The 19953-nt window shown below is 38.6% G+C and overlaps 1 protein-coding gene and 1 long non-coding RNA gene across 3 annotated transcripts; one reads left to right on the top strand and one right to left on the bottom strand.

Annotated features, from left to right (window-relative positions):
* Positions 1-211: 211 nt before the first annotated feature.
* On the bottom strand, positions 212-14617 carry sall3b (spalt-like transcription factor 3b). Of its 2 annotated transcripts, none has more exons than XM_020045147.2 (4): positions 14267-14617; positions 2930-5929; positions 1556-1875; positions 212-1403 (listed from the first exon to the last, which is right to left on the bottom strand). In XM_020045147.2, the coding sequence occupies exons 1-4, from the start codon at positions 14346-14348 to the stop codon at positions 1005-1007; spliced, it is 3801 nt and encodes a 1266-aa protein (XP_019900706.2). In that variant the 5' UTR covers positions 14349-14617; the 3' UTR covers positions 212-1004. The 2 variants fall into 2 exon arrangements, with proteins under 2 accessions (XP_019900706.2, XP_012988448.1); XM_013132994.3 differs by having other exon boundaries at positions 5855-5929.
* On the top strand, positions 5064-19161 carry LOC109615580. Its single transcript, XR_002196577.2, has 4 exons — positions 5064-5149; positions 5672-5794; positions 17249-17324; positions 19134-19161. It is a non-coding gene; the product is annotated as an uncharacterized LOC109615580 (long non-coding RNA).
* Positions 19162-19953: the final 792 nt, after the last annotated feature.

Genomic DNA, 19953 nt, shown 5'->3' with positions numbered 1-19953 from the left:
TAAAGTGAAAATATTGCTGTTCATTTAATATTGTAAACCAAAAATACATTAATCGTAAGAATACTCTTGATTATAACAATTTTGTTTACATTGGTTTCAATGAATTTGGAACATTTTATAAAATTGTAGTTTGTGTTTGTGTTCATTATGTTTTGACATTAAGTCTAAAACATCCTACAATATAGGAAGACAGCACAAGAGCTGTGTGGACTGTTACTGTGCCCTGTATTTATTTAGGCATGAAATATTGTGAACTACATGATATACATTCATCAGAAATTTCTGTCTGTTTTGCTTGAATGAGAGGTCAGAAACAGTCTTTTTAGGCCATCCTGCCCAAATGCGCTAGAAAAATAGCGTCTTTGTACTCTTCATGCAGAAAAGAGGCAAATTTCTCTGGTACAAAGTGTGATCATACTATTATAAGGAATAGTATTTAGGAAGACAGAATACATCTAATTAATTTATGAAATTATTCTCTATCCTTAGGATTGCATAATTTGTTTACATGATCTCAAACCTATTCAATTGTAAGAGGCAGTAAAGAGAACAAACACATTTTGTTTTTGTCCTAATCAACTGTTGTGTTCCTTCCAGGATGGTAAGTAAATGAATGACACTTTTGTAACTTCTAGCACACCATTTGGAAATATGTGAGACCTTATGAAAAAATGTGTGTTTTCACTAGCTAGCAGCATTTGGGCAATTGATTATTGATTATATGGTTATTCTCTTTCCATGTGTATATTACACTTTCCCCTTTTTCTGTAATATTGCATGTGTCTAGTAAGCACCACAAAATGCATCATGGAAAAAGTCAAACAATTTGTTATTGTTGGTGTATTAACTGTAAAATAAAACTATAATGAATTGCTATAGTTCTATCAATTAATAAAACATTTTCATCAGTATATAATACAATATAGAAACAAATAAATCAATCAATCATTTATTCTCTACATTGTTTGGATAATCTATTAATATAATCTACGAATCAGTTTATTTCAATTGATCCCAATCTCTTTATTTTCTTCAAATGACATAGAAAAGTGTCTGTGAACTCCAAGGTCCATAGCTGTCTTTTCCAGAGTGGTCATTGATGGGCTTCCCCTTGTGCTGACTCTGTCCATGCCTGCTGTCATGGCATGAAGCTGTGGAATTTCCCTGTTCTGGATTACTGAGATCTCATTGTTCTTAATTGCCAGACCATTGGTAATAGCTGCTGCATAGCGGTTCCAGAACCCTGGGTCCAAATTCATAGCCCTTGCCGTCAGGTCCTTCTGAAACATCTCCCCAAATCTCATCGCAGCCTCCCCACCCAGCAAGGCCATAGGGTTCTCCACTGATAAACGCCTGCCTCTTCTGGCTGGTGCGTTGTTCCACATGTGAGTGCCCATATGCACCTTAATGAGGGAGAGGGGGAAGAAATAAAACAAATCCATTACAGTTATTCATAGTTTTCTACAATTATTTCATCAACAGGTACTGAGTATTTTCTGTGAATAGGTAACAAATAAAGTAATTTCAATCCATAAGAATTGTGCCCATTTAGTACCTTCAGGTTTCCCTTAGTAGTGAATGCCCTGCCACAGATGGAGCAGCCAAATGGTTTCTCGCCGGTGTGTGTCCGCTCATGGATTTGTAGGGCACTGGCTGAAGAGAAGTTCTTTCCACATGAGTGGCAGTTGTGCTGCTTGGTGGTTCGTCGAGGTTGAGATGGCCCAAGCAAAGAGGCAATACCTGGACTCACCAGAGTAAATGGATTTTGCGGCCCCTCGTTGAAGTTCATTGGATGATGATTGTGCCCATTCATTTCAGATTTGATCATGCTCGGCGCAGTGCTGGTAACAAGGGCAGGAATGCTTTGGCTGGTACCTAAAAAAATTGATAAAGGGATGTTTTAAAGTTTAAACCCCCAGGAGTTGATAGTCTCACCCGCGAGACAGCTTGGGTGTTATTATGGTAGAAGCTTCCTGTTCTTTCACTGCATTGGACAGGCTCTTTCAAATCCGCAGAAGTACATGTACTGAAATGCATATTAATAGGAAAAGCAGTGTTTGATCAGAGTATGAAGATACAGTAAAGACAAAATACAGATTTATTTTTTTACATCAGCATTTCCGCTACAAACAACTAAGCTGAATTCTCAGAAAGCAGAAAGTGGCAGATATAAGGTAATGTTTTGGGCTGAGACTTTCACAAGTTGTGGGACATAAGAACGCATTCTGTGAAATACTTTTTTCCAAAGTTTAAAAGTGAAAAAAGTCAGAACTACAAAGTAATATACATGATATACTCTCTAGTTGCGTTTCAGAAATGGGCTGTTCTGAAATACAACGCACACAAAATGCAGAATCTAGAGATGTGGTCAAACATTGCTAGAATAAAAGAAAAATATTGTAACTCTAGGATTTCGTAAATGCACTTCATGTATATACAGCTCCGGAAAAAATTAAGAGACTACTGCACCTTTTTCTTTCCTTTCCAAAAACGTTGAAAAGGAAGGTTTTGAGTGAGGAACAGAAGGGTTAAAATTAAGAGACCACTGCAAATTGAACGGTTCTGTTCCTCACTCAAAACTTTCCTTTTCAATGTTTCTGGAAATGAAAGAAAGAGGTGCAGTGGTCTCTTAATTTTTTCCGGAGCTGTAGATTCTTGATCTGTTGAGAGATCAAAATGTTACGTACGGTATGGATTTTTCAATGCATTTGTATGCACCACTGAGGTAAAGACACATTTTACCTGTAATTTCAAATAATTTAAATGTAGTACATTGAAAGTACATACAATCGCTAAGGATCCACGATATAATCTTAAAACAATGACAGAGAGTAGAAATTGCAAATGTAGGGACATGCTTTTGTACATATGAACATATTTTTCATCATTGTAGTGATGTATATAATTTAATTTCATATGGTTATCTTACCACGTTCTATACTCTGGAATAACATACTGTAAGGTCTCTCTTGTTTCACACACTGCCTGTTAGGTGACATCCCTCTCAGATCCAGTGCAACTCCATTTTCCAACACTGGATTTGAGGTGGGTGAATCAGATTGCTCCTTCTTCACTGAGGCTGTGATCTCTTGGGACACTCCACTGTGTGAGGATTTGCTAAGGTGAGTGTAGATTTTTTCTGGTGACACCGAGACATGCATGAACCTGGATGATTCAGAAACTGATGTTCTGCCAGCTGCATTGTGGTTCTGTCCATCACCCACAGAGTAGTGGATACCAGCACTGCTTTCACTGTCCATTAACCCATTCATCATTGTTTTCAGCCCAAAGGAGTGCTTTAGGTAAACAGTGGAGTCAATCTTTTTCATTTGGTTCTCCAGTGCAGCAATACTTGAGACAACAGCCTCTGAGTTTGTTGGAGAACTAGTGACATTTTTCAAGTGTTTGCCTGGACATACAACCTCATCCATACTTTCTGTCATTTCTTCTCCATCATTATTCTCTTCCTTGTCGATAGAGTTGTCATCCATCTGTTCATTGTCATAGCTACTCAGGCTATCAAAGTTCTTCTTCTCAAAGGAGAGATCTTTGTCCAGGTCCTGGAGGGGGTCCATTGACGGTGAGTTTGAGATCTGACCCCCCATATGCATGCGGATGTGCTGCTGTAAGACTACAGCATTGGTGAACTTCTTCTGGCAGATGGGACATGAATGTTGAACCCTGAGAGGAGGGTTTGCTCTGTGGACACCAACATGTGTTTTCAGGTTGCCTTTGGTGGTGAAAGCCCTGCCACACACCTTACATTTAAAGGGTCTCTCTCCAGTGTGAATGCGGTAGTGCATTTTTAGTGCACTCTGGCAGCTGAGCACACGGTGACAGAGGACACATTGGTTAGGGCCCCTTATTTTCTTGTCGATGTTTTCTACTAGTTGCTGAAGCTTTGAGGTCTCTGATGTTTGTATACAGGCCAGGAGACCACCAAATTGAAATTTGTCATTAAATGGGTCAGAGGGTATTGACAGTGGTGAGGAGTTGGAGACAGGAGATGTGGGAGCACTGGGCTCTGGTGTGGATGTAGTCATCAAGGCTATCCGTGTTGCCACATTAACTGGACTTGCCCTGTGTCTACTCATGCAGTTTTGGGGCAAGTTAATTTCCTTTGCTTTTAAGACATGGGGAGCTTCTTGCTCAAAATTAGACTGTGGAGACTTTGAAGCAGTTGAAATGTTAGGTTCATTTCCTGTAGTGTTTGGTGATAAAGACACACATTTTCTTGAGCCTGGGGAGGGCCTACAGGGAGATTTAATGGATGGTGTGAAACTTAGAGATTCACTTGAGCTTCCCATACTAGTGAGAGTGGAGGAAACCTGAAGACCCATTGAAGTTGGTACAGTTGCTAAAACAGGCTTACTATCCAGCCAAGTGGCACCTGTTTTTTCTGTTGGTAATGACATTCCATAAGGAATACCAGAGCTCGTTGGCACACTGTCTAAGTATTCCGGCACTGGATAAGGGTTCATCTGAACATGGGGATACTTTTCTTTGTGTCTCTGGAAATGGACTTTAAGGTTCCCTTTCGTGGAGAAGCGATTTCCGCAGATGTTGCACTTGAAGGGTCTCTCCCCAGTGTGAGAGCGCAGGTGAATCTGTAGTGCGCTGTCGCTGCCAAACACTTTGGCACAGAACCTACACTTATGCTTGAAGAAGGGCTCCTCAGGGCAGGGCTTGGTACCAAACATGGTCACCTTGGGCAGCTTACCCTGCTTCATCAGGGCAGAGAGCGGGTCAAGGGCCTTAGTGGTCGCTGCAATACTGGCCAAGGGGTTGGGGAAGATGACACTGCTCTGAGAGCTCTGAGGTAGAAATGGCTGACTGGATGGTGAGCTGAGGAGACTGTTGCTCTGACCATACATGGTCAGTGGGCTGGAAGATGTCAGGGTCTGAGTACAGCTACCACTTGGGTGTGAGTGTGAACCTGTGTAGGAAGGCAGCAATGAAGACACATTGCTGCAGCTAGTAGGGGGAGGGGCAGAGTTTGGCTCAGAGTGAGCGGAGGTACATCTAACGTCTCTTATATGAGCCTGTCCATATGAAGTTTGTGAGGACAGTGTGTGTGACCTTTCAAGCACAGACTCCACAGACACAGAAGCTTGCCCATTGATTGAAGAGGGTATGGTCCCAGACAGTGGTAAGACTGTGGGAGGAATGAAGACTTGAGAGGGGAAAGGGTTGTTTGCCAAGGAGGATAGGGCCCTGGAGACTGGGTTCAGTGCTGTTTGTGTAGGTTGTCGGTTCATAACGGCCACTTGGCTACGGATATGTTCAATAAGTTGCAACTGGTGGACCTGTTGCTGCTGGAGAGCTAGTAGATGCTCCAGGATCACAGGAATGACCGTTGTTGCTGCCTTACCAACTGACCCACTACTGTGTAGGCTCTGGGAGAATTGCGCCACAGCTACACGAGTACTGTGAAGAATCTCCAGGGTCACATTTGTGCTGGTGACAGCGGACAACTGAGATGAAGGGACGGTTGCTGTTGATTTCAGGGGATTCTGGTGGCTTGGGGACTTTTTTTGTTTGTTGTGGTGTTGTTGCATTACCTCCATGGACTCATCCTCCCTCTCTCCAATGTTCATCTTCTCGAACATGTCTGTGCTGTCGATATCATTATTGTTTACATGCTCTATGCGCTCAAATCCTCTGTCTGCAGACTGAAAGTCTTCTGAGTCACTTGGGGCCAGACTGTGGGCCAGGCTGGGGGTTGGGGAGAATCCAGCTGGGGATCCCTTAGGTCCAGCCATCCTTTCATCTTTCTTCATGAAAAGGACTCGAGGTGAGTCCTCACTGCAGATTCTCTGGTGCTCATATATTTCGGCCCAGCTGAAGAACTCACCACAGCACTTTTCACACACATGCGTTTCCTCACTACCACTGTGGCTCTCCTCCTCGTCCAGTCCCTCCAGTAAAGCTGCATGGAAAACAGAAATACATTTAAAAATTTGATTTCCAAAGCAGAATTATCAAATACCTTTTCACAACACTTGATCATATTACGGTAAGCCAGGGAAACATGCGACACTATGTCTGTGACCATATAATATAAATATTTCATAAAACATTTCACATAATGTTATACATTTACTTGAAATTACTCCATTGGAGACTGTATTTATACAGTTATACAATAGCTATTTAAGGAAAAACTATACAACCCTTTTATGTTTCTTGAAAAATATATGCCAACTTTGAATTTGATGCCAGCAACACGTTTGAGAAAATCACATAACTAACCAGGGCCCGGTTTCCCGATAGCGTAGCATTTACGACCTTAAGTGGGATTTTGTTACGACAGACTTATGCATGTTTCCCAAACCACCACGTAGCTCGCTCTTTATGAAGTGCATCGTAAGTGCCATGTTACGGCCGTTTGGAATGGAATTAGGCCATCTTTGGGGCATGGAACGGGATAATGCCATGAATACGTTTTCAAATATAGCCCATTGCATTTCGATGTATTCAACTACTACTTCGGCATGAATAAGAAAATGTAAAACTCGAAGATGTAGAGAAATGTAAGGTGGACTAAACTATTATTTGCAACCAATTGGGGTTGACTTCAGCCAATCAAAATCATATCTCCAGAAATTGATCGCATGACATCCAATTATCAGTTCCTCTGGTAGCTATATAGAATTTAAGTCACATAGCAATCAACACATGACTGGTTAATTGGGAATACAAAAGCATCGTGAGAAAAATGTATTCTAATTGTTTGGAATACAAATGGAGCAAGAGAAAACATTCTGACATGTTCTTTAATGTTGTTCTTGACGAGGTAGAGGTACCAGCACCTATCCATCAAATAATAGACTCATGAACAGTTAATTTTGAACACTTTTTCTTAATTAGCCTATTTCTTGGTTTTCGTAAGTTTTTCTTTATCCTCAGTTGACCAATTGCATTCAATCAATGTATTTATAAAGCCTTTTTTACATCAGCAGTTGTCACAAAGTGCCTTTACAAAACACCCGGCCTTAAACCCCAAGGAGCAAACAAGAGTAGTGTTGAATTTCAGTGGCTAAGAAAAACTCCCTAAGAAGGCCGAAATTTAGGAAGAAACCTAGAGAGGACCCAGGCTCAGAGGGGTCACCAGTCCACTTCTGGCTGTGCCTGGTGAACATATTAAGAGTACAAATTGTAATAATTAATAAATGTATGTGGGCTGAGTCCAGAGTCTATTTAAACTTAGTCCAGGTCGGAAGCATGACCAGATGGACAAGGACAGGGACAACACTGGGGAGGGGGGAGGTGTCAGCACAGTGGCAGCTGAAATTGGACAGGGACAGCAAAGGGTATTTCAAGCCCGGTATTCCTCAGGTGTGGGCCAAGACCTCACGTCATCCTAAGTTTAAAACGGGGGAGGCCCCGGACAGGGCCCAACAGGCAGGAAATCAATTCACCCACATTGCCAAGCAACTACCAAGGGACCCCCACCATCTGCTACCACCCTGAATGTGGGCCTAGTATTGCCAGCAGAGTACAGCCCAATTGCACAAGTGCGCAACAGAGAGACAACAACAAGCCAGTGAATCTATCCCCGAATGGCATTAGAGGGAGGGCATCCCAGTGGCGATGAGAGTCCACCTGGCAAGACAGCAAGGGTGGACAGTATCAAGCCTTTCTTGTTACCTTCATGCCCCTGGGCCAGACTACACTTAATCATAGACCATGCTGTAGAGATGAGTCTTTAGTAGACACTTGAAAGTTTGCACTGAGTTTGCATTTCTAACCTTAACTGGCAAATCATTCCACAGTAGTGGATCTCTATAAGACAAGGCCCTGCCTCCGGCTGTTTGTTTAGAAATTCTAGGTACAATTAAAAGGCCGGCATCTTGCGATCTAAGTTTACATGTAGGTATGTATGGCTGGATCATTTCAGCGAGGTAAGTAGGAGCAAGTCCATGTATTGACTTTATTGGTTAACAACAAAACATTAAAATCAGCCCTAACCCTAACAGGCAGCCAGTGTAAAGAGGCTAATACTGGAGTAATGTGTTACATTTTTTTTATTCTAGTTAGGATTCTAGCAGCCGTGTGCAGCACTAACTGAAGTTTATTGATTTATCAGGGTAACCGGAAAGAAGAGCATTGCAGTAATCTAATCTAGAAGTAACAAAAGCATGGATTAGATTTTCTGCATCAGTTTTTGATAGAAAGTTTCAGATTTTTTGAAGATGAAAATAAGCAACTCTAGAGACATGTTCATCAAAGGAGAGGTCAAGGTCAAGTGTAACGCAGATGTTTCTTACAGTTTTTTGGGATACGACAATGTAGTCGTTGAGGTTCATAGTGAGATCTGCCAACAAAGCTCTTTGTTTCTTATGTCCTAAAACAAGCATTTCTGTTTTTCTTGAGTTTAAAAGCAAGAAGTTCTCTGTCATCCACTTCCTAATATCTGAAACGCATGCTTCCAAAGTTGCTAATTTTGGGGCTTCTCCATGCTTCATTGAAATATATAACTTTGTGTCATCAGCATAACAGTTAAAATTTACATTGTGATTCCGGATTATATCACCCAGAGGCAGCATATACAGTGAGACCAATAATGGGCCCAGAATCGAGCCTTTAGGAACACCAAAACATACCTTTGCTTTGTCAGAGGATATGCCATCCATACATATGAAAAATAAGATTTAAACCCGGCTTGAACATATCCATGTAGCCCAATATGGGTTTCCAGTCTCTCTAAGAGAAAGGAGTGATCAGTAGTGTCAAAAGCAGCACTAAGATCAAGAAGCAACAGGATGAATGCGGAACCTTTGTCTAAGGCCATTAGAAGGTCATTGGTTACCTTCACGAGTGCAGTCTCAGTACTATGATGGGGTCTTAAACCGGACTGGAGCGTTTCATAAATGATGTTTGTTTTCAGGGAGGCATTCAGTTATTGGGAAACAAATGTTTCTAAGATTTTTGAAAATACACTATAAATTTGATTGATTGATTGAATATGGGGATAAATGATGGCCATGCATTCTGTTTTTTTTTTTGCATTTTACGCAGCCCCAACTTTTTGGGAAACTTTTTTTATATTTTATTTATTGAGACCTAAGATGGAATTGATTAAAATATGCCATAGCAATGGTTATGCAGTATCTTTATTAATAATATTAAGAGGTTACACCCTTGCCAACATGCTTAAAGCACACATGTAAGGAGGATTGCCCTGATTGTAGCATAGTTGTTGCACTGATTATGTAGTACCCAAGACCAGACCGTAAGTTAATTTCACCATGGGAGGAATACTTATCGCGTAAAAAGTACAACACAGGTTTGAGTGAATTGAGACTCAAGACACATTTTGCAAGGACCATGTATGGACCATGAAAAAAAGATTTACAAGCAACATTACAAGAGCAAACAAATACCTCATCTAGGAGGTCCTCAACAAGTTGCAGAGAGTTCCGCAGAGTGCACTCCCTACATTGGGTGCAAAAGAACTGAACACAAATGTACCTAATTCTGTTGTAATCAGTGGGACCTCTACAGTTAGCCATCTTTTTGATTGAGTGTGGCGATCAGCGTTTCCAGAATATAACAATCATGTATAGTACATACGGCAGATGTTCATATATTTTATTCAAGAGGGCTTTATAAACAAAGTTGAGCTGTTGGAGAATTTGGTTGCATTTATCATGATTGTGATTAATTACTGAATTTATTAATATTCTTAACAAATTATCAACAGAGCACCACCAGGGTTTTGTTGAACTAGACAACTTGAAACATACATAACTTGCGCACCTTAAGATGCATTCAATATGAATAAAATACAAGCATTTACTTGAAGTCTGTAGGTGGGCTGTCTGGGATGGCATGACTTGTAGATGTAATGTCTGTTATGGTAACATCTGTAAAAAGTTGCTCAGAGAAACTTGATTGGAAAACCTCCTATCTTCATACATGGTCTATACTTTATCTACGTTTGGCCAAGATTTTTGTTGATTGAAGCTCAGATAAAGAAAAACATTTTGTGACCTTGTGCCTTTTGTTCTGGCCTTGCAAGAATTTGGAGAATATGTGTTGGGAGGAGCCGTACACAGCAACCTCACTCGATTTCAAACAGATTTTGGTTGTTCTTATGTTTTTAAATCTGGACAGAAAAGGTGTCAAGTGACATGGCATCTGAAATGGCATCTGGTTTCATCAATTTGACGTGGGAACCCCCTTCCTTTATTAACACTTTATTTATATGGGCAGTGCCCAGATAAAAGTTTATCGGGCATTGATCCCCACATGGCCAACTTTGGCCCACATCTGTTTCTCGGATTTGAGTGCAGAGAGAGTTAGACTTCAGTGAACAAGACATTTATCTCTGATTTGTGATGTAAATTAAAGGGTTTGTTAGTGCCAGTCATGTCATTCTGTCTCTCTATGTATCCTGTTTTCTTGTGATTGTAAATTTAGCAATAGTAGAATGTTATTTAATTGTTTGTTCATTATTCCAGGGGAGGATGTTACAATACATTGATCTTCAAGGACTGAGATGCCTAACCTTCTGTCTGGTATAGGATGCAATGATGTGCACTGAACCTGTTGTCCATAAAAAAAAAAGATAAGTGCCCTGTAGTATATTACATCTAATGGTTGACTGAATTATTTGACTTCTGCTACGAAATGAGAGGCATTACAATCCAATATACATGCATTTATACATATTCAGATACATTTTTATGTGGATTTGAGAAAAAGAAATATATTTAGGCCTTCTTTTTTTAACTTCCATTAAGAGTTGAATTTTGGTTAACTGAGGCAATAGCAGAAACCTCAGTGTAATTTGCATACAGTTATGCTGTAGGTAAAAGTGATTTAAAGAGATCAATATTGTATTCATTACATGGTAAAGGATTTAAAATTGACCCCTGTGGGACTCCTTTTATAGTAAGGTGAAACCAGACCTAATGTTAAACCCGAAAAGGCACATTGTTTTCTATGTGTCAGGTAATTTCAGAACTAATCATACCTAATCCATGCCTTTGAAGACAGTGTTTGAATTAACAATCTTTGTAAAATATGACAAGAAAACACAATGATGTTGCTTAATAATTTACCCAGTTTAATAGATACCAGTTAATAGATATCCAATAACTATTCCAGTTATAAGATACACAATTAATCTGTCATTTTGTATAGTATCCTGAGAGAAATGCCAGTAGATGTAACAAGTCTAGAAAGCTTGAGACGTATTATTAAGCAAATTCTAAATGCGCTGAAATCAATAAAGCTTCTGATGAAGCTTAGAATATTTTAGGAAACCGGGCCATTGCCATGGCATCTGCTCAAGCTGTGTGTGTTTAGGAGGCAGATGACTAAACCACATGGGTAATGTTGGATTGAAAGTTACAGCATAAATTACACTATTGCTGTGTTTACACAGGCAGCAACATTCAGATCTTTTCTCATTAATTGATCGTTTAACCAATCACATCAACAGTGAAAAGATCTGATTTGTTTTGTCAAAAGACCATATTAGTGGGAAAAATATGTCAGACTTGGACTGCCTGACTAAATGTGCAGCCTAAATTGATTCCTATTCAGTGTAGTGAAGAAGATGACTAAAAGCTTGTTTCCCCTTAAAAACATACATTGGTAAACATATTGTAATCCATTTTTGTTATTTTATTCTTTTTTTTAAATGAATTCACTGAAGGTTCAAAAAACAAAGACTTAGAGCTATAATTTGTTTGTGTGCTCTTTTAAATAATGGCAAACAAACAACTTTCAACAGACCTTGTAATGTTGCTCCTATTGTTTGCAATAATGGCACTGATTTTGATATTCAAATAATATCTTATATTTTGTGTGTGTGTCCAAGAATATCTGGAGTATTGTGTGGTCAATACATTATCACAACAATTACCCTAATAATAGCCATTCAGCACACAGAGTGTAAACCACATACAAAACATTTCAGTAGAGAATCAGTGTCATCTATGTGGGTGGTCTCAAGACCCCAATGAAAAGTCACTTAACAAACAGAACCATTTTGCCATGATTCTGTGAGAATTAGGATTTTATAAACATATTTAAAATAATGTTCTAATTTATAATGAAAACACTTCTTTTTCACAGTTGAATGTGGAAAGTTGGACCTGGATCAGAAAGCTACCTCAAGAATATTTAAAAACTCATTTTTTAAACTTACTGGTAACATACACAATGTACGATTAAAGCACATGAACAGATAATAACCAAAATATCAGTGTTCCAATTGTTTACTGTGGAGAGAAAAAATTATAATATTGATATTAATTTTAAAAGTACCAAAACACTAAGATCAAATCAAAGATCAAGATGCCCAGCATTGATTCCTCTTGACAATGTTGCCTATAAGCTTCAGAGTTCAAAGGCATAGATGTACTAATTGCATTATGATCCTGACATACAGCACTGGCCCTTTGCTTGGTGTGGGGGACAAAGGTTAAGTCAGCAGGCTCAATCAAAGCACACCCCAAGTCTGATGAGGGGGCCTTGTTTACATTGAATGAAATCAAATTTTTTCAGGGTTTTTCTCACAAAATGTGCTAATGCCAAATTTTCCGTATTAGTCAGAAATACAACCAAACACATATACTCTAGAAAATAAGTGGTTCGACTAGCAACACTGAATAACTAATGAATTCAACATATAATATTTGACATTGGCTGGAAAAATAATATAAATGTTTTACTGAAACACATATTTTTTAATATATGCTGGATAGTAGGATTAATCTTAATTGAGATCAATCCATTTTAATTTGGGTCTTTGGACTAAACTATTTGACTTCTAAACATTCAAACCTTGTGTCAAACCTTGTGTCAAACCTTATGCTACAACCCCTAACACAATTAAATGTATACAACTGGGGCACACATTCCAGTACATAAAAATAATAATAATCATAATATATATATATATATATATATATTATATATTAGATTTGACCTTAGCTGGTTTTAATAAGGATTGCAATCAAAACCTAAATACACATTCACTTCTTGTCTAGGTTATCATGAAATGTATGTTTCTGTTAATCATATAGGTCTAAGTATTTTGAAAACTTAATATTACAATTAATATGGAATATGATATTCATTACAATTATAAGAACAAGAGAAACCTCCACCGATGCAGCAAAATCAGATTTTAGCCTATTATTGGTAGTTGAATAGAGAATACTGTTTCTAGTTATTAAAAGAAGTAACACTTATGATAAAAAAAACTTATATTTAAAATAACAACGAATATTTCTAAATGGAAAATACACGTTTCAACAAGTACCAATTTTAGGATGCAGAGAAACAACAATGTGTTGTGCAGAGAAAACTAAAATTCATATTTGAGAACTGCTTCCCCAGGCTTGCCATCTTTAAATATTAGCATTTCTTGTATTGCATGTGTTTATAGTATTTAATGGCTACCTACTTTAATTGTGTTGATAATCTAATTGCCCTACAGATTACAAAATATAAATTTTGACTTAACACCCTTATCGTAGGAAGACAACAAAAATAGGGCTTTCATTTTAGGTAAATTATGAACAATCAATGAAGGCATAGATATTTTTATTGTCGGTGCAAGAATACAAAAATCTTAAAAATGTTTCCACCAGACTTATAGCTGGGACCTAGCTCTTTCATAACGTAGGCCCATCTATCTGAACAATTCCTCAGTAAAACGCCAAACTAAGTCAAAATCACAGTAACTAGTATGTAGTTTATTAATTGAAATTATACCGTTAAATAGAACTCTTATTAGGTCAACAAAGAGTGGTTGGTGCTCTGTAAAACATCTTCCTTTTCAAAATTCTGTTCATGTAACCATTTTTAATATTCCTTCACACTAAAAGTATCACGAACTCACGAAAGTGTGCTTCGAAATCAGTCACTCTCCAGAACTATTTTGTACTTAAAACATTGCATTTACCCATGCCAATTTACATTATTTATTCTTAGGCAACCACTGTCTTTGAAATTGGTATAAGACAGGATAGGTTTAAATAAAGTTGACAGACTGCCCCATTTATGTCGGTCCTATTTGCAAACATTTGGTATGTAAAATAAATAGTAATATACTATTAAGAATTTAAAACATGTATGCTTATATAAATTTTTTAGGAAGCGTTATAATAAGTATTTAATTTAACTTAATATGTGTAGTAGTTTGGAAACCACACGTGTCTAAGAAAAAGGAAGCATATAACCTAGACAACGTGTATCCATATACAAATCAATGATGGCATAAAAGTGTTTGTATTTCACATACCATGTTGTGAAGCGACATCAGTGTGCAGTTCTTCTTCGTCCGACTTGAGATGTTGAGGCTTTGCTTGTTTGCGACGGGACATGTTGTCAGTTTCGTGAAAGTTGCTCCTGCTGCCTTTTGCTGATACATCCGCAGCCAACAAATAGTAACAGTCAGAGAGTGGGGTCAGTGAAATAAGGGATATTAGATGGTGTTACCCATGTGCAGATTGCGCATGTCGGTGTAATTTTGATGGAGGATAATGCTTGACGACTTTTTGTGGCTTTCGATGAGGGATTGGCCAAGGTCCACACTATATGGAAATTAGGAATGGGTTGTGATAATTACGCGATATGCCTACTTTCTATTCACCTGCCTTTCCGGACAGTGCACCCTCCTACCATGATAGACCATTTGCTCGCTCGCTTCCCACGGCCTAAAACAATTCTCCTCTGGGCAGATTTGTTTTTACCCGCCATACGTTTGTATATATTATTCGCCATCAGTTTTCTTTTTTCCAACCAGTATCTGAGTTTAATTAGTTCTCCTCATTATCACACGTCTTTTCTTTCAATATGTCCCTTATTTTGGAGATCTACAAGTGGATAAGCTCCGAATCGGAAAAGCAAAGCCACATGCCATTATCTTCGTCGTCTTCTATGTCTCATCAAGCCCAGCAGAGGAGAGGGAAAGTGAGAAAAAACATATGCAGGAAGGAAGTCTGGGTCAAGTGCCCAAACAGAAGCCAGGGGTCGTGATCCATTCGTTATCTTTGAATTATCGCGTATAAATCTAATGTCATGCATTAAAGTAAGGTTCCAAAAGAACAAACGTTGGGGAAAAATCTCAAGTGCAATACCCGTTCCAAGGAGCGAGTTATTAGTCTTGCTAGCAGCAGCTGTCCTTCCGAGAACCCTCGCCTTTAGTCCATTATGAGAAAGCCTTACAGCCGACAGAGTTAGGCAACCGCTAGGATGCCACAGAAGGTGTTGGAACCGTTACTTCAGTCTCAACGACCTCCCACAGCGGATTTTTAAATTGGTTTATGGCGACACTGTACTAATACGTTATTTGTTCCAACAATTTTGTGACTTGTGAAAACTACTTATATGGCTTATGTATAATTATATGTCATATGGCATATGTAATTGTTGAGGTTTGACATTAATAATAATAATCTTAAATCATCCAGTCTGAGATACTTCAGAATTTGACAGTGTTTTAAATCTATCGAGTGTGCGTATTTGTTGGACCTCTTACTAGCTATTGTTAAAAATGCTGTAACTACTGTACTGTATGTTTCATTTAAAGACGTGACATGCCTGGATAGGGGAAAAGTCAGCGGTAGGTAATTACAAGAACTATACAACAGCCTTCTATTGATCTTGTCGTCTCCCCTGTTATAGAGAGATAAGAAGACCCACTCCATGAGGAACATAATTTATTTTGACCTATCAGTTTTCTACAGACTTAGCCAGTGGTTGTGAGCTTGCTTTTCTCAAAAGTAGCCCCACTTAATGTAATATAGATTTTTTTTATAGCCAGCTTGGCATACAAAAATCTAACTACCCACTTGACCAAGATCTTCCCCATCAGTTGTACAACTAGAAGGTGGAACACTAATTTGCTTCTGCACATTATGTTTTCAAGTCAGTACTGTAGAATTACCAAAGTGAAGAAAAAAGCAAACATTTTCATTAAAAGTATTAGTTGTTTATTCTGTGTAAGTCATTCAGTCCTATTGGATAGTGCATGCATATACTGTAGTAAGAGGTGGAAGCGTTTCTTTCCCTTGTATCAATAAGACTTGTAGTAATCCATTCAATCTTCTGCAATTATTTATCAAGTTAAGCTGCTGTAGATTGTTTACAGTGGGGAACAGTTTGACTATCAATTTTGGGAAGTGAATGCCAAAAACATGATTTAAAACAAACCATATGGGAAAGTATTCCTGGGACAAACATGTTTACCAAATGTTAGTGTACATTTTATCAGAGCAAAAAGCTGGTTTCAAGGTAAACAACGTCTTGGAGGCCCATTCACCAGTGCTTTGTTTATGATTATCTGTGCATTGATTATACAGTATATTTGTTACTAGACAAATGGATGAACAGATTCACCCCTTTCTATGATGATCATTGGTGACCATTGATGAAGATATGACATCCTGTGAACACTGACACCATCTATGTCTAAAGACTCTGATCAGCATGACAGCAACCACTAAAATGCTGAGCTTGACAATATGGGTTGGATAACAGATGACTATGACCAGCAGACCTTGTGAGGGCTATACCAGGAAGACAAATTGCAAAAAATATTTTGGGATACTTTCAAATACATTTGAAGAAACAAATCTTTTGACTTGCCACTGAGCAACATCTTAGGTTTCTAGGCATTAACCATATATGACACAGCTTACATTAACTTGTCCCTGTATAGTAACAAAGTAATTACTATTGTAGCAGAAGAACACTAACATGTTATATACTATATCAGTTTGGTACTAGATCGAATGTTGGGCAAGATTTCTATACAAACTGCCTGGCACACTACAACACAACAAAAAAAAAATGGATAAAGAAAGAATGAAATGCATACTAAGGGTCTGTTTCTTTGTATAATCACAAAAAATGATTTATTTCTTGAAAATGATAATAAAACACATGTTGGATCAATACTGTGGGGCCTTGCTGCTGTGGCCTGATAACACAATCAATACAATACAGGGTATTTGGATTTTAATTAATACGTGACAGCCTTTAAACAATGAAATACGATCTCAGACCTGCTTAAAATAAGATCTGTGCCTTTAGTTCACCAAATATGTCCTCAATATGTGTAATAGCTAATCAGATGTAGTTGGGATCTGTGTAAAGATTTAGTGAAACAAGAGTCAGCATGCACATATGAGCATATGTGCAGAACTGTGCTTTTTTAGCTCAGCCTTTAATATATTACAGGATGTATATATAATTTTTGTTTTTTCGTTTTCCTCAACAGAATAGTAATGTTATTTCATACTGCAGTTACGGGATGCCTTCACTGCAACAAAGATGAACAAGGAAAAACTACAAAGGTAAGCTCTTCAAGAACCCAATATATAATTAAGTTAATAATACAGCTCAAACTGAGGCAAGAAATCTGAAAAAAATTATTCAACTCCTTTTGAAACTACAATAAATAGGTGCAGGTAACTCATCACAAAACACAAAGAAAACAGTGTGAAAAATCAAAAGGGAATGGAAGGAATGCACAGAAAGTTGTGACAGACAGACATCTTTGAGTTTGAGACAAGACTGTTAGGTTATGTAGACCTGGACAGGAAATGTCTGATCCCCCCCCACTCTCTCTCTCTCTCCCCCCTCTCACACCCATTGCTTTTATCTGGCACTGTGTTACCGTATTGATTTTTTTTATCTTCAATGCTGGATAAGAGAACAGAAGGCTAAGGGTGCCAGAGTAAATGGAGAACTTTCTTCCAGATTACTGCTATTCTCCAGTTTATTGCCTCCTGTCGTTCATGGTTTCACATGATGTCCATTGTGTCAGGATTGCCTTCCAGAAATAAATGAGCTGGATGACGATACCACTGGCCTGGGATAAAGGAGAAGAGCTAGGCTTTGATAGAAACTATAACACTAGAAAGAGAAGTTGAAAATCAAATCTACTTTCTTCCTCTGACATTGGACATGACTGTTGTATATAGTTGCTCTGACTCTGAGCAGAACAATCCAGGGATTTTATTGATTGATATAAAAATGTTTTCACAGAATCATCAATTAATTGTCAATTCATCACAATTCCAGAAACATTTATGTCGCTACGCATTCCTTATAAACAACATAATTGTGTATGAATTCTTGGTGTAATAAATGTACCTAAAGTGAGTTAATACTGCTGTAGATGTCTTTATACATACATTCATAAAGCCTTTATAACAACTAAATAATACATACAATTTCTCATGAACTCATCAGTAGTATAATTGTTAGAGTAAAAGATACAGCCAGTCATTATAGGTATTATTGCTGTTAATCCTGTTGTCATAAACTATAATCTGCAAATTACACTCTGCATGACCCTTTGTGTCGTATGTTATTACTTGCTGCAGTACATACGTAACCTGTATACCAAAGGTTCCATCACTGCTTATATAACACATTTTGTGTCTCATTATTACATTGAATAGAGTGACTGACATCATAAGCATGCCATATGCCATTATAGCTTAATTAGACAGCTTAATTAAGTGAAACGGCATACATTTGATGTTCAACCAAATGCTTATACACTCACCTAAAGGATTATTAGGAACACCATACTAATACTGTGTTTGACCCCCTTTCGCCTTCAGAACTGCCTTTATTCTACATGGCATTGATTCAACAAGGTGCTGAAAGCATTCTTTAGAAATGTTGGCCCATATTGATAGGATAGCATCTTGCAGTTGATGGAGATTTGTGGGATGCACATCCAGGGCACGAAGCTCCCGTTCCACCACATCCTAAAGATGCTCTATTGGGTTGAGATCTGGTGACTGTGGGGGCCATTTCAGTACAGTGAACTCATTGTCATGTTCAAGAAACCAATTTGAAATGATTCAAGCTTTGTTACATGGTGCATTATCCTGCTGGAAGTAGCCATCAGAGGATGGGTACATGGTGGTCATAAAGGGATGGACATGGTCAGAAACAATGCTCAGGTAGGCCGTGGCATTTAAACGATGCCCAATTGGCACTAAGGGGCCTAAAGTGTGCCAAGAAAACATCCCCCACATCATTACACCACCACCACCAGCCTGCACTGTGGTAACAAGGCATGATGGATCCATGTTCTCATTCTGTTTACGCCAAATTCTGACTCTACCATTTGAATGTCTCAACAGAAATCGAGACTCATCAGACCAGGCAACATTCTTCCAGTCTTCAACTGTCCAATTTTGGTGAGTTCGTGCATATTGTAGCCTCTTTTTCCTATTTGTAGTGGAGATGAGTGGTACCCGGTGGGGTCTTCTGCTGTTGTAGCCCATCCGCCTCAAGGTTGTGCGTGTTGTGGCTTCACAAATGCTTTGCTGCATACCTCGGTTGTAACGAGTGGTTATTTCAGTCAAAGTTGCTCTTCTATCAGCTTGAATCAGTCGGCCCATTCTCCTCTGACCTCTAGCATCAACAAGGCATTTTCGCCCACAGGACTGCTGCATACTGGATGTTTTTCCCTTTTCACACCATTCTTTGTAAACCCTAGAAATGGTTGTGCGTGAAAATCCCAGTAACTGAGCAGATTGTGAAATACTCAGACCGGCCCGTCTGGCACCAACAACCATGCCTCGCTCAAAATTGCTTAAATCACCTTTCTTTCCCATTCTGACATTCAGTTTGGAGTTCAGGATATTGTCTTGACCAGGACCACACCCCTAAATGCATTGAAGCAACTGCCATGTGATTGGTTGATTAGATAATTGCATTAATGAGAAATTGAACAGGTGTTCCTAATAATCCTTTAGGTGAGTGTATATTATGCAACAAGATGACAGTGTTGCAAAACTATTCAGGATCATGAGGAAACATGCACAAATGGGTGCATAGATACAATAATCTTACTTGTACAATTTGGTCCACATCCAAATGTAAAAAAAGTTTTGAAAAAATGATTTGATATAACAGGATGTATTCAAAGCTCTGAGCGCGATTGACTCGCAGGTGCGT

The sequence above is a fragment of the Esox lucius genome, chromosome 10, assembly GCF_011004845.1.
Source record: "Esox lucius isolate fEsoLuc1 chromosome 10, fEsoLuc1.pri, whole genome shotgun sequence".
Classification (NCBI taxonomy): Eukaryota; Metazoa; Chordata; class Actinopteri; order Esociformes; family Esocidae; genus Esox; species Esox lucius.
Note: the sequence above shows the minus strand (reverse complement) of the source record. Positions and strands in the feature narration are given on the sequence as shown.

What these genes read in the sequence shown, in the direction of transcription:
- sall3b (XM_020045147.2), bottom strand. Translation starts at nt 14,348, where the DNA reads ATGTCCCGTCGCAAACAAGCAAAGCCTCAACATCTCAAGTCGGACGAA. An exon ending in ATTCCAGAGTATAGAACGTG is followed by an intron (nt 1,876 to 2,929) that starts GTAAGATAACCA and finishes CAATTTTTTTAG; the next exon opens with GTACCAGCCAAAGCATTCCT. An exon ending in CTACTAAGGGAAACCTGAAG is followed by an intron (nt 1,404 to 1,555) that starts GTACTAAATGGG and finishes TCCCTCATTAAG; the next exon opens with GTGCATATGGGCACTCACAT.